Genomic DNA, 15,284 nt, shown 5'->3' on the forward strand with positions numbered 1-15,284 from the left:
ATCATGTTTCTCAAGAGTTGGCTTTGCCCTTATGATCTGAAATTAAAATGAACTTTGATTGACCATGACATCATCCGTCCGAAAGTTTCCAGGTAAAATGTGCTTCCAATTTTCAAACGGCGCCAACAGGTGAAAGCCACAGGTTACTGATTGGCCGTGTTCCTGCGCTACTGTATTGGATATCATGCCTGGTGGCACGAAGTGACAATGTAGTGGTGACACTGATGGCACAAGTGAAGCCTGAGACTGATGACAAGCACAGACACTCCAAACAGAGCCATGTTGTTCCCGTAGGCCTGCCCGGTCCTGGGAACTCAACGCCGGCTCTCCCCACGGCCCCGGCCCTCACACAACACAACATCTCAGCAGCACAGACTACTGCTGCCCTGTTAGCACTTTGACTGCGGGCCCTGCCAGGAAATTAACACCCGAATCCTTTTAATGGATATTCCTAAGATGTGCCATTTGGAAAAAAAAAAAAAAAGTTGCTGAGAGGGATCCTGAGAAACATCATGCGGAGATTTAGTCACAATGCAAAAAACAATACTACTGTAAGAACATGGCACAGCCTTATGTTGATGGCATGGATCAGACCTGAGGACTACAAGAACCAAAAAACCCCACTGAGTTAACAAGGCCTCAGCATTAACTTTGAGGCCCTGTTGGAAAAGTCATACACCATAACATAGCCAAAGCTCAAAACTACATATTAAATTGATGCCATTTCATCTTAAAAGAGGTAAAAAACTGAAAACTTTATAAAATTTTTCCTGAAGATAAAACAAGCAGCAACTCTTTGTTGATTAATCATTGATAAAATATTAAATATCACAAAAAAAGTAAAATGCCCATCACTAAGGTCTCAAGTAAGACATTCAAATGTCTTGTTTTGTCCAAGCACCAATCGAAAATACATTCAGTTTACATTAATATAAAACAAAGAAAACTAGTAAAGAAAACTGACATTGGAAAACCAGGAAATAGGAAATCTGTCGTTTTACAAAAATATATACTTAGAATTAATCAGTTATCAGAACTGTTGCTCAATATATTCCTGCCCATCGACTAATCAACTGATCGTTTCAGCTCTAAAAACAAGGTATAAGAAAGCAACATCTGAAACTTTAAAAGAGTGTGGTACCTCAGTTACAACATGAAGGGAAAGTGACTTATCAACTCCAGCACAACCAACAGCAAAAGAGGTGATCAATACACCAAAAGAAGATTAATCTAATAGTATGTCAAACTTTCATTTGGTTCCCATAAAAGTGCTCTAATAATAAAAACCTTTAACCTCCAAGGTTTATCTATAGCCCTGTACTCATTTGTCATTCCTGTTTGGCAGTGCTGCACAACCAGTGTCAAACAAGGAACACTTTCAAAATTATGTAAAACATTATCTACATTTCCAACACATGACCTCGCGCTATTGAATGGCTGATCACACACTGAAAAGAATCCCATGTGCTCCAACTCACTTTCAAATCCACATACAGTACATCTGCTTTGGCTCTGAAGGGGAATCAAACCCTTAACAAGCACTCGACACTGTTGATTTCATGCAGGTTATTTGTCATTTTCATTCTTAAGTTCCAATAGGAAAGACAATACCTTTAGCTCTGGTTTGTTAAAAAGACCCCAACATGTCATAAAAAGGAGTAAATTTAAAAAATAAAAAAAGACAACATTAGGCCTATTACAGCAAAATTACATCTGATACCCCTGAGCTATATCACTAATACCAACATTGTTGGCCATAAAAACAGCAAATGCTCTCATCACATACCATCCAACACCCACGCAAACACAAACACACATTAAGGAGGACAAAAATGCACACACAAACCATTCCAGCCCATTTTCACTGTCTCTCACACACATGCTCACCAAAAACTTAACAAACATCTTACCTGTGAATAGTCAAAGTCAGAAAGAGGTGCTATGCTTTTGATGTATTCGATTCTGAATTGGTCCTCTGGGTTGGCTAGCGGGACAGGGGGTATTAAAGTGCTCATCGCAGACACTATAGTCTACAAAGCAGAAGTTGTGGGAGAAAACAAAAAAAACAGGCGTTAAGCAGGGTGAATACAGGACAAAAAAAACAAAAGTACACCTGATCGTAAGCCTGTATAATAATCAGTGAAATGGGATTGCAGTGGGATTCAGTGTAACAACAGAGACACTGAGCACATTTGGGGAGAAGCAATACAGATAAAACTCACCACTATGGCATCCTTCACGTTTTTCCGAATATCTTGGATTTTCTGTTTCTTTTCTCTGCATTGAGACAGAACAGATGTGTAAGGCGACAGTTACGAAAACATTAACCACATCAGTCAACAAAAGATTTCTATCAAGGTGGTTATGAGTATGACAGGGGTTACTGCCAGGTTAGACTGTATGTTAACACATTTATACATACAGTACAGGTACTGAGGTCAGCAATATGCGCCAGTAGAGTTCAGGTAACAGTGAAATGTAAGTTGGGGTTCAGTAAAATGCAAAAGTAAAAGGACATGATGAGCTTTAGCCTCATTTTTTTAATCTTAAAAATGCACGATCATGCCTCCTGTCCTCTTAAATACAGCCTCCTCTTCCAAAATACTATGAATTTATATATAAAGAGGTTCTTTTAATACAGTTACAGGACCCTGACATGTACTAGGCCTGTTTAAAATAGACCACTGGTAAGATCAATGCCATGCAAGGCCTTGCAGCAAAACAAATCATCAATAGGCCTGTGTCGATCACAACCTTTCACCCTCTCACATGAAACAGGAAACAGTGAATTATTTGGCATCTGTGTGACACCGAGATCCTCACATATGTATGATAACTGTACATGAACACGAAAAGGAGGAAAAGAGAGAGAGAGGGAGAAAGAGGGGAAAGATATTAGCTGCTTTGCATGGGATACTGGGCCCAACAGGCGCTGCAGTGCCTGGGGAAAATCCATTCACAGGCTATACTCTGGCCCCGACAGTGCTATTCATTAGGAGGCAAGCCATAAAAAAATAAGCATTAATATAATATTTTTTTGTGGGGGTGGGGGCTGTTTAATAAGTGAACAGAATAGCACTCACTCCGCGTTGAAGCCGTTGACGTGTAGAATCCTCATCTGCTTCACAATGGTGCTTTTTCCGGACTCTCCCGCACCTTCGAAAATAGACCAAAAAAAAAAAATAAAAAATACAGAAAAAATATATATACCACCAAAAGACCACAAACGGGGACATCCTGGTTAGCTTAAAGACCCCCCTCCCTTAACCCCCATCTTCTCCCCCCACCTCAAAAAAAAAAAAAAAAGAAATGTTTTGGGAAATGAAGCCAGTTAATTGTAGGCTCTGGTGGAGCTTCGCTTCCATCAATATCCACCCCCATGACATATTATTGCAAGCGCTGTCAAATGGGGCTACGTGTTCGGTAAACGAAAGGGATTACGGTTAGCTTACATTTTACATAGCCTATCACACATAAATCAGCCTTACCCAGTAATAAGAGCCTGTGTGTGGCTTTGTAAGCTTGTCTGTCCCTTTGCAACTGTTTTTCTATCTTTTTATTAGCCTCTCGTTGTGCCTTTTCGTCGATGCGTTGATCTTCAGTCTTGCTGTTGCCCAAACAACCCATCTTCCGTCGCCCTAACCCTTCCTTGTGGAATCGTAAAAAAAAAAAAAACAGATATAAAAATAACACCAGGGATGATATCGTGGTTTAAAATAACACAGGAATGAGTCTACTGTAAAATAAAAAAAGGGGGGGAAAAATCTCTGCGAGGCTTCTCCGTCGGAGGGAGGAATACGTTCCCCGTTACAATTCCGCTTTAGCCGCAGCCAACCGTCATCCGAACCGCCTGTTAGTTTACGAACCGACGAAGAATGACGACTCGATTAAAACAGAGAAATACCCCCCAAAAAAGAAATATAAATAAGAAGAGAGAGAGAGGGTTTTCAATTTCTGGGAATCCAGTCAACTGTTCCTATCGCGTCTCCAACCCCTCTCTTCTCTCCGTATTTTTTTTTTCTATCTGAATTTCTATCAGTATTTCTGTCTCTTTAACTCAGCACTGCCTCTCTCTGTGGCACCAGGAAGTAGCCGCGGACCGTGGAGGAGGAGGTGGAAAACAAACCTCCGTTAAACTGTAACATTAACGACCCGCACTGATATAGCATTTTATAACTTGTGTGGCAAAGGGAGAGGAGCCATCAAACTAATCGGCAAAAGTGGTGGAAACCCGGTCGCCTCTCTGTTGGTTTAGAGAGGGGCTGGGTCTCTTCTTCTTCGTCGTCTTCTTCGTCGTCGTCTTCTTCTTCCTGGCCTCCAGTCAGAGAGGTGGCCCTGACCCAAACTGGCAACCCATTTACAATGTCTGTGTGCACTAGGCGTTACCTATCTCTTAGGTTTTTAAACTAAAATAAGTTAGGGAACCATCATAGTAGACCTGAGCACTGGGGGGGACGTTTTCAGCTCTTTTACATAAATAAAAGCAGCAACACCACAATCTAAAAATACTCCATTAAAGCAACAGTTCTGCATTCAGGTCTGTGAGTTAAAGGATAGTTTGATGGTTGTAAACGTAGCCTACTGCAGTGGAATAAACACTAAGATCCTCTACTTAAGTAAAAGTAGCAATACCACAGTGTAGAAATACTCTGTTACAAGTACTGTATTCAATTTTTTTGCTTAACTAAAAGGAAGTACTTTAAAGAGCAAAGTAAAAGTCCTCATTATGCACCAGAATGACACCTGTCAGGTATGTTATTTTATGATTGGTACTATTATTATTTATTGATACAGAAATGCAGAAGAAACACTTTACCGTTGTAGCAGATCATAGTGGAGATTATTGTGAGTTATATACTGTTGAATAGTTTAATACGACAGTATTTAATATTTTATAAACAGATCTTGTGTTTTGAATGTAAAATCTACAGTTGTGAAATACATGTGGTGGAGAACAGGTACAATATTTCCCCCTGAAATGTAGTGAAGTAGGAGAATAAAGTAGCATAAGTACATATACCTCAAAATTATACTTATGTGCAAATCTTGAGTAAATGTGATTTGTTACTTGTTATACCACTGATTTTCTGTAAATAAAGAAATTCAAGTGTGGCATGTTAATTTTGCAAAAATGTCTATACTACACAAAAAGAAACTGCCAAGGAGAGATATTAAACTAGTCCCAGTGATGAAAAGTAACTTAGCACATTTACTCAGATCATGTACTTCAGTACATGATCAATTAAGGGGGCTCAATTAAGTTACTTTTAAAGTAAAAGTACAAAAGTATTAAGTGAAATGCTTGAGTAAATGTACTTAGTTACATCATCACTGGGACTAATTGTATATCAGTATAATGTTCATGAGGAAGTTGGATGACTGAAGACACTGCTTTTGTAGACTTGGATTGGCTGGCTTGGATTCAGTTCTTTATCTACTAAAGAACCCCTGAGCAAAACCTAGAGCCCCCAGAATTAGCTGGCCAACTGGAAGCAACAGCAAGACCAGGAAAACCTCACTTCTGTATTTCATCTTACTGTAAAATTGTAGTGGTACCATAGAAAAGAAAAACAGCATTCATTTTGATTAGGTCACCATACAGTCATCACTGAGCCTACACCAACAGGACTGTACAAGAATATTATAATGATATCTGTGACATAAAAAAATAAATACTGTTTAGTATGATAAACTTTACTCCACATTAAGTGCACGGTCAGTCTTATAGTGATGCTTTCATGGGGAAACAATTAATATGCTTATATCTTGCATGTGCCACCTCTTGCAAACTTACCAACTTCTACCTGTACTGTACTGTACCAACTTAGTACTGTACAGTCACCTAATTAAACTACAGATCACTACTGTGCCTCACAATGTGAAAAACCTTACATAAAACTTACGATATTGTCACAGACAGATAATTCCTCTTTGTATGTTTGTGAAATAGGGTGAAGTTGCGGCTGCAACATTTGTAAAACACAGAACAGGTACTACATTAACTTCCGTGTGGCAATGCAAGTTATGCTTATGACATTTAGGAGGAAACAGAAAACTGTCACTGTTGTGAGCATTGTCTGACATTTATGTTTAGCTTGCTGTGGCTTCCTGTCAAGCAGACCAACACGGTGTGTGGATTTGTTACGGTCTAACTTCACCATCTAACACTGCATTTCACATTTAGACCACCATTGTGTTATTCGTGGCGAACAGTGGCACTAATCATTACTGCTGCTCTGTCAGTCAACGTCTGCATGTGTGAGACTGAGACAGAGAGTCTTTTTCATTCAAGAGCAACCGGTAAAACTTGGTAGGTCGGGCCTTACCACTAAGCTAATGCTAGGCTAACTTGCAACACTACACTGCTGCACTCGGGTAAGACAAAAACAACCATGACATATATACAATAATGTATGCTTATATTACAAACACTCACAGATCACTCAATAGCCTGAGAGAGCCATGAAAGATTATTCGTGTAACATATAACAAGGAGTGCACTGTTATTGTTTCCATTATGCAAACACAATGCAAATACTAGTTTCATGTAGTGAAATGAGTGTAACAAAGTTGCGCAGCATGCAGATCAAGCCTGGAACCCTCACTTCACCTATAGTGGTGTGGAAATACTATCACCACAACCCCACCCCGACCAAAAGAAAAAAAATTCCTGTCTCCCCACCTCAGAAAGCAAGGTCAAAACAAGTGACTGGCCCACATCACCCTCTAGTGGTTACAGGCAGCACTGCACACATGCTGTGACTACTGTCAGCTCCCTGTGAATGATACAGAACCAGGTTTTCTTGTGTGAATTATCATCCTTTTTAGGAAGTAGAGTCTGATGTGTATATTTAGTTTGCTATGGATTCCTCTTAACTAAACTAAAAGGATGCGTGTGTGTGTGTGTATGTGTGCTTGTACAGGTTCGACCTTCCAACAGCTGAATTTCATTTAAAGTCTCCCTCCACTCAAAAATGTGTCTTGCTTATTGTTACTGCACCAGGATGTTTTAGCTTCACTGTTTAGAGTTTGACACTTGAAAGCAGTTTTCACATTCATCTGCTGAAGGCAGAAAGTTTCTCTCTGTGCTCACCTTAAATCTGAGTTGAAGTCGTGTACATATGAGCAGGATTTTATGACATAAACAACTAGTTTGGGAACAAATCATGGTCCAATATGTAGCTTACAAAAATAGAGATGTTGAAGCTTCTGGTGCAAATACACTGAGAGAGTATTTTACCATGGAGCAGGAGACATCTTGTGTCCAGTAGTTAAACTCTTGAAACAACATGTCTGGAGAGGAGCTTTAAACTATCATTACAATATCTGTAGGTAATAATAGCAGAAATATTCCATAATTAATTCCTCTGTCAGTATGTGTGCATGTGCAGGGTTGGGAGACATTTTCAGATCCTTTTGTTAAGTAAACGTAGCAATAAAAGAATCTAAAAATACTCTGCTACAGGTAAATTCTGTTTTCAAAGTCTGACAAAGATATTTTTAGTATTTTCAGCAGACATGTGCTGCAAAATGGCAACCACGCTGCTCGTGTTTGTGGTTTGATTTCCTCACCCTGGCAGTGTAGGGCCCTTAAAAATAGCTGCTAATCAACTCTCAACAATGTAAAGTCGCATTTTGGAAATACAACAGAGCCTCTGCATAATTATTGCCCTTTAATAAAGACTTTAATAAAGATTAAATATAGTCAAATACATGGGCTTTCTGGCTGGGTAAAGATTATAACTGCCAGTGAAATGTTACAATAAATCTAAGAATATCTGACACTTGAAAGAGTTTTTTTTTTCTATGTATAAATCTTCCACACTTATTTACTAGCCCCGACTGTATTTGAGGCATGTACTGTAAAAACAGGGCACACATCCAAATGATTTCCAGCTAAAATTAGCCTCCTTGAAGTTTTTTTTTTTCTGAGGCTGGAAAGAACTTTATGTCACTCTCTTTAGGGACAAAGGCTCTTGATAAAGTAGAAATTATACAGTAAGCAAAACCTAGAGACCAAGCACAGTCCAATGTCCTTCTAATGTGGTGTGGCTCACTCTGATTTAGCTGATTGAGGTATCAAGACAATTCACATTGCAGCCCTGCTATCAGTATCATAAATGTGACAATAATTCATACTCCAGTACCTGCTGTTGGTCATTACATTAACTGGGAACTCTGTGCAGTTAGTAGCAAAGTTCAATGAAGTCAAGTCAATGATAAAACCCATTTAGACAGAAGCAAAGTTCACACGACTCCACTTGTATTTAAAGGGGAGGGCCAAAAGGGCTATACTTTCCACTGTGTGCTTCTGTGGATGAGTAAGCTTTTCCAAAATATGGCTTCACGTGCAGGACATAACCTCAAAAAGCTAAGAGGGAAAAAAAAAAAAACACTGTCAAGACATGACAACCAGTGAATTCCAGCAAGCTGTTTACTGGCCTACCTCATTTTAGTGATCATTTCTGTGGAGTGTACCACATTGCTAGCAGCCTGTTGTTCAGGCTCATGAAGGGTGATAAGGCTGAGATATGAAACAGCCAGTTAAGGACATCTAGGAAAGCTGTAACAGATATTATCACAGGCCTGTGCAGAATCTGATCCAAGAGACCTCACAATAAAGTAACTTCCTTTCCAAGAAATAATAGGAACTTGCCTTCCAGTTCCCATCCCCGTATTCCTGTATGAAAAATATAAAGTCTATAGGAACTCTATTAAAAGAATTTAGATTTTCTGAATTGTCTTCTGATCAAACATGTTTGATAATGATTTTGTTATTGTAAGTGTTTCTACAGGCCCTTTTGGACTAATAGCATCTTCAAAAATATTATTGTGCTCACTAGAGGAGTCACATAATAACCCACTGTTCCAGTGACTCAGTGATTCATGATTTAATTAGTGGAAATTTTCTAATATCTTTCATGACTTCCGAACTACTTTAAATACATCATATACTTGACTTCCCATGTCTAAAACACAAGCTGTATTTGGAAGGAGCTAATTCCAGTCACATCACAACTGGGCCTTGTTTTGATGAACATAAATCTTCTTGCTTTGCAATAAAATGATGGCTGGAGGACAAATTTGACCTGTTAAAGCTTTTATAAAGGTCCGGACAGCAACTGGGACATGGTGAGAAACTATTGGGGGATTTACCATAAGATTTATTTCAATTTATTTTAATTTTAGTGTTTCAACCAGCAAATTTTCATTCTCAATTAACTGATTTACAGTAAAATAAGCTCTTGAACTACAGTAAGTTATAATCAGATCATAAACTGACATAAACTTTGTTTAAAAATGACTTAAACAGTTAACTAATCAAAATGGTTTCTTCAGATGGACTACTTGATTGGTTGTATAACTGTTTCAGCTGTAATATGATTTTTTGTATTTTCAAACTATGTGCTGCAAAGTAAATAAAAAAAGAACTTGATTGTAAAAGAAATTACCTGATTTTTAACGACGTTCTCCTCAGCAAAAATCCTTTAATCAAGCCACTTTCCTTTGAAGCATTTGATTTATTAAGCTTCAGTTCAACAAGTTTACTGCACCTGACTTCAATTATATCAAGTGATATTTGTGCAGTACAGTAACAGTCCTGTCTGTCAGAAATTAGAATTATTTTTCATATTTACTGCACTATGGTTTTACCTGATCGCTTTGATTTTTTTAAACAAAACCATTAAACTGAACACTAGGAAATCTTTAATCTAAGCTATTTTATTACTCTGTACAGACATTTCACAAAACCTGCCCTGAATTTCTGCAGATTTTTTCCACAGTGTTAAAACTATGTCTAAAATGATCGATCAAGCACAAAAGTTTAAGTGGTTATAAATATGACTAAAACTGATGGATTCCAGCTCCAGCTCTAACCGAACATGGCAGCTCATTCAGGATAAATGTTAAAATAAAAAGTTCCTCGTGGCTATCATTATTCAACTAAATACCTCCAGCAAATACAAACAGATAAAGTGACCCAGATTAGCTAGCATACGTTGCCTTGAAATGTAACACTATTTGAAAGGTGTCCACTTTCAGAGGAACACAAACCACCTCAGTCCTCTGGCATGCAATAAGAGTCCTGCTGGAGACCTGGAGGGTATAAAGTCCCGAAGGCCTCTTAACAGAAACCAAAAGTGGCCTGCGGCTCGTGCTGAGGCTCCTGGGTGTACCAGGACAGATAGCTCCCAAAATAATTGTGACTCTGTAGCGGTGAAGAAAGCTGCCCAGACCATAATAACATGCTGAAATCACGCACTAACACAGGTCACACACGCCGTATAGCTCTGAACAGAGGCTCATGGAAGAATGTATGACACTTCCCCGTGTGACTTCATTAGGATGAGCCATTTCTTCCTGTGTGTAATTAGTGAGGGCTGTTTACTCAGGAAATTAAACTGGTAGCCATTTATTATATAGAGTAACAAAGCACTGCCGAGTTTAAAGTAAAGCAAATACATGTAAAATGGTATTAAATCTGACATTAAAACTGAAAGTGGCTATTTTTACTGTAAATGCACCGACATTTAAACATTGTTTTCCTCGTCAGGGCGGCTGTGACGACTCTTAAGCTGATCTGTTTCTGTTGTTTCTGATCAAGACTTCCTCGTTGGAAAGTTAAACGCTGACCTTTTTGAAAACTTAAGGACTGTGTTAGCCTACATGTACATTACTGAGATGGTCACTGTACGTGTGGTATGATAACACAACCCATCTGACTAAATCTAAGTGAATTATGATGATGCAACTAAAATACAGCTGTAAAACTGGATGTTAAATTTTGGAACCCATCTGCTGACTGTGTGCAGTGGACGGAACATGTCCTAATCTAGTGTTGAGCAGCATCGGTAGATGTTAAACACCTCCATCTAGAAACTCTGGATTTTTCAGGACAAAACTGGGATGCTGCTGACTGATGCTTGGAAACTCTCTCTTGATATTTAGAAAACTATCAACCACGGGATTCCACTGACTGGTTGCACATTATTCTAGATCAGGTTATCAAACTAACAACCTCAAATGGATCACTACGTGATTCATGTGGATGCAAATAATTCTGTCGGAGCAAACAGTTAAACACTTTCACTATAAATTAATTTATTAAACTTGACTAACTGTGATCATTTTCCTCTTCTAACAAATAGAATCCAATACCCACCATTTTTTCAAATTAACTGACAGCAGCTGAAAGAAACTTCCCTTTGTACCAATATGACAAAACTAAAAGCAAAACACTAAAGCAAGCGATGCTTTGCATTTGTGAAAGGTTTGGCATCTTTGTCATGCTGGAGCTGAAACTGAAGCTGAAGAAGTGGAATCAGTCCTTTCCACTTCATCCAGGAATACCCTTCTATAAACTTTGTACTATGCTTTACCCTAAGACTTTTTATTACAGTATACTATACAGCACACTGTTCTAAAATACCATACTCTACAATTGTTTATTGAAAATCTTGTAAATGTGCTACAGTTGATCAAAAGGCCATTTCTCAGCTGTTGTCCCGCAAATCTTAGGGTCTGCAGGCTGCTATAGAACAAGATAAGATAAAACTTTATGGAGCCCCAGGTGTGAAATTTTGCATAAACTATACTATCACATACTTGTGTATACTATGCAGAGCAAAGGTGGACCAATGTCCAAAAGCTCATTGGCTTTTATACATTTTTGTATATTTATCCTACACTATACATTTATATATTGAACAAACTTTACTGTACATTTGCTTCCATATGTTAAAATGCTATTTTTTCATCTGTTGTCCCTGCATAGACATCACACTACACCACAGGCCACTATATTACACTATACTATATTATACTCAGTTACTTTACACAATAGAGCTTAGAACACATGATTTACTGAAAAGCTTTACTGTGAATGTGCAACAATTCATCAAAGGGCTGTTTTTCATCTGTTGTCCCTGGACAGATGTCACACCACAAACAACCATACTATCCTCTACTACTCTACTGTTTTTCAGAGGAAACGTGGTCCAGTAGCCAAAGTGATTTCTATGCATCTCTGAATACTAAAGTCTGGCAAACTGTACTCTACTACTATACTATACTACAGGCCTCTATACAACACTGTAGCTTACTATGGTCTATTATTTATTGAAAAACGTTTCTGTAAATACTATATTCACAGCAAACATAGCCATAAACTAAGTTGTCTCTATATATTTTTTGTTTACCAGATCCTACTAAACTGTACTCTACATGGCACTATACACACACACAATACAATACAATACTATACTCTACTATAGCCCACTACACTCTACTCTAGTACAATATACAAGACTCAGTGTAGATGTGTCTCCGTTAGTAAAAAACACAACACAATATACCAACACTCTTGCATGCTACAGGCCTCTCTGCTATGCTATACTATACTATACTACAATATACACTTATTTGTACAATGCCACAGTCAACCAGTTTTATACTTTATCCTACCACAGCATGCTGTACTATAGGACTACTACACTATTCTCATTGCTGTACTAGTTTTCACGGGCAAACATGTCCCAGTAGCCAAAAGCTAAGTGGTCTCTATAAACCTATGTAACCTGGACCCTTTTTTTTTTGATGGCCTGCATTACGTGTAACAGACTATCCAAAATTCCCTATAAACCTAAATGCACCAGTAGCCTAACAGGACAGCAGGCCCAGTGAGTCTAAACGTCCATCTTCATCATTTGTCATTGACAGCCGCAGGGGGTAGTCTTCACAGCCAAGCCAACAGATGTGGCAATAGGCCTCGGCAGAGCAGTGACATAATTTCTGGAAAGGCCAGTACGTTTTGGTTTCTAATAATAAAACGCCTTCCTAGTCCAACAACAACACAGAGGGACATAACCTACCGAGCAGCAGCAGCCGATGCGTCTGTTTATACTCCCGTTTCAGCTCCTTCAGCGCCCTGTCAATATTCTTACTGACTTTCTTCGCCTCCTTCTCGGCCTCCTTCTCCTCCACCAGCAGTTTGTCCCAGTTTTTCTGCTTTTGGGTGCTAGTCTTTTGCAGCAGCTGTAAGCGTCGGCCGCGGTCCTTCCCTGTCCCCTTGCCGCTGCCTCCTCCACCGCCACCACCACCACCACCGCCGCCGCCTCCTCCTCCACCTCCACCTCCACCACCACCACCGCCGCCGCCTCCGTTTTGTATGAGCACACCGTCGGTACCGGTGTCTCCACGGCGGTGCTCCCCGGCTGGGAGCCTGGCAGGGTCCCCGGGGCGCACCGGGCCGCCACCGCCGCCGCGTAGCGACGAAGTCTCCCCGCATCCCCCGGTGTCCTCTTGACGAGCTCCCCCGGCGCGGGTCGGCACGGCGGCGTCCGGAGGCTGGTCAGAGTCCGAGGTAGCGTTGGAGATAGACCCGCTCAGGTCCCCGAAGAGCCGGGGACGCAAACTGTAGCACAGCCCCATGTTGAAAGCAATATTTGTCTGTGAATGTGATTTTTCATAAATTAAAATATCAAAAAAATCGCAGTTGCGCCACCAGCCCTAACGAGCCATCGTTACATTGGAGCTCCAGCGGTGCGATTTAAGTCCGAATTTGAGCCGAAAATGTGAATGAATTATGCTCCGACATTTGCTATATGTCATTTTGCATTTTCCCCAGTCAGCCTTCGCTTCGTAGTTAGTGGATCACCTGATCCTTTAGTGGACACTGCGGGTCCACCTTACCGTAAGTAACCAAAAGCACAACCTTGGAGGAAAAACGCGTCTATCCGCTGCGCAGACAGTCAACAATCTGACTGCACAGTTGTTAGGTGCAATGCACGGCACGTCATGTTACTACAGTATGGCCATTTCGAGAATGCTGGTCATGATTTTCATTCCTCACATTTCATGCCTGCATGTCTAAAGACACCTCCTGAACTGTAGATAGTAAACCTGCCCTCTATTATCACACCAATACAATACAGCATTTCTCCATCCGGCCCATTAAACGTGTCTTTAAAACACATGCTGCCCGAAAACACAATAAAAAAAAAAAAAAAGATTTCAGCTTCAAATACAGCTTTTCAGTTAATTCACACACAGATGAGAAAAATCATTTAGGCATTATTTTGTGTCCTAACCCTCAGTTCCAGTGTCTTGATTTTAAACAGGCTCATTCACATACAGGCTTAATATCATTTGTTTATATCAGCCTTTTGACTAAAGTTTGTTTGTTTTTATCAAGATGAGGTTTTCTAAATTCCCATTACCATTAAGTGTCATTTATCAATTCTCATGATGTACTGGATCAGTTTTTTGAGACACATCAGTCCAAGAGACGCCAACACGTGGACTAAATCTTTGGTCTTCAAATGCGGGATCCATGGGGTGATCTCAGGAGATCCCCAGGAAAATAAGGAATTCATTAATTCAGCTTTTAATCAAAAGCACCACTATAAAGTCTGAGAAGTGAAAATATTTAGATCTTACTTTCGGTACACTAATCTACTCACCTATGCTTCAACAGTTAATCAAAAATAACAACAACAGCAACGTTGTTTTCCAGCTGTGGGTCATTTTAATAAAATATTCAATAATCCTGGTCTTATGTGACATGTATTATTAATCAAAGGTCAGAAAAAGTTGGGATTACCCGGGTTAGAGGGGCTGAAGTCACAGTCAGACGCAGAGATGAAAATAAACCACTAGATGGAGCACTTGTAAAACACACCTGAAGAGATGTGAAACTCAGGGGCCTGCAAAAGAGTATCACAGCTGAGTTTATACTTTTCAGTAGTTCACTTAGGCAACATCGTTGGTTAAAAATAGATGTTTAGTCCCTTCACCATTTGGATAAAAATAGTGCAAGTCATAATTATCTTATAAATAAATTTAAACTGTTTCTACATCATAACCCTTATAAAAGGCCAGAGTACCTACTCTAAGACCCCCAAACCTGCTGGGGCCCCAAAAACATTGCTTTCAGAGAACATCCCTTGGCTTTTAGTAATTAACATTAAATTTGAGCCACTAAGGTTCAGGAAAAAATCAGGAAAAGCTCCAGAACAGCTACTGAATGCGATTACTAGATTTTAAAAAAATCTATTATTATAATTCTATTTCTATTTCATATACTAAATATTTTACATCAGTAGTAGATTATGGTTTAATTTCATTTTATTTTGGAAGTCTCGGCGTTGCCTAGGAGACAGGAAGCCGCCCTTGGAAACGGACTGAGCTAACAGCATCTCTCCGCAGGAAGCATCTTGTGATCTTGTGATCTTCAGCAGCACGGAAATGTGTCCTGTGGTAGGTGTATTTTACTTATATTTGTA

The 15,284-nt window shown here is 39.5% G+C and overlaps 1 protein-coding gene across 2 annotated transcripts in view; it reads right to left on the reverse strand.

Moving 5' to 3' along the window:
• gnal (guanine nucleotide binding protein (G protein), alpha activating activity polypeptide, olfactory type) overlaps nt 1-13,633 on the reverse strand; it is a 41,608-nt gene extending 27,975 nt beyond the window's left edge. The window contains exons 1-4 of one of the 2 annotated variants that reach the window (XM_041055968.1): nt 12,873-13,633; nt 3,084-3,156; nt 2,223-2,277; nt 1,911-2,030 (exon numbers count right to left, since the gene is read on the reverse strand). In XM_041055968.1, the coding sequence (XP_040911902.1) occupies nt 1,911-2,030; nt 2,223-2,277; nt 3,084-3,156; nt 12,873-13,431 (807 nt within the window). In that variant the 5' untranslated portion in view covers nt 13,432-13,633. Of the gene's footprint in view, nt 1-1,910; nt 2,031-2,222; nt 2,278-3,083; nt 3,157-3,488; nt 4,030-12,872 lie in introns of those variants that run through there. The other variant, XM_041055969.1, reaches the window with a different exon arrangement.
• Nucleotides 13,634-15,284: the final 1,651 nt, after the last annotated feature.

This window comes from Toxotes jaculatrix, chromosome 14 (genome assembly GCF_017976425.1).
Source record: "Toxotes jaculatrix isolate fToxJac2 chromosome 14, fToxJac2.pri, whole genome shotgun sequence".
NCBI lineage: Eukaryota > Metazoa > Chordata > Actinopteri > Toxotidae > Toxotes > Toxotes jaculatrix.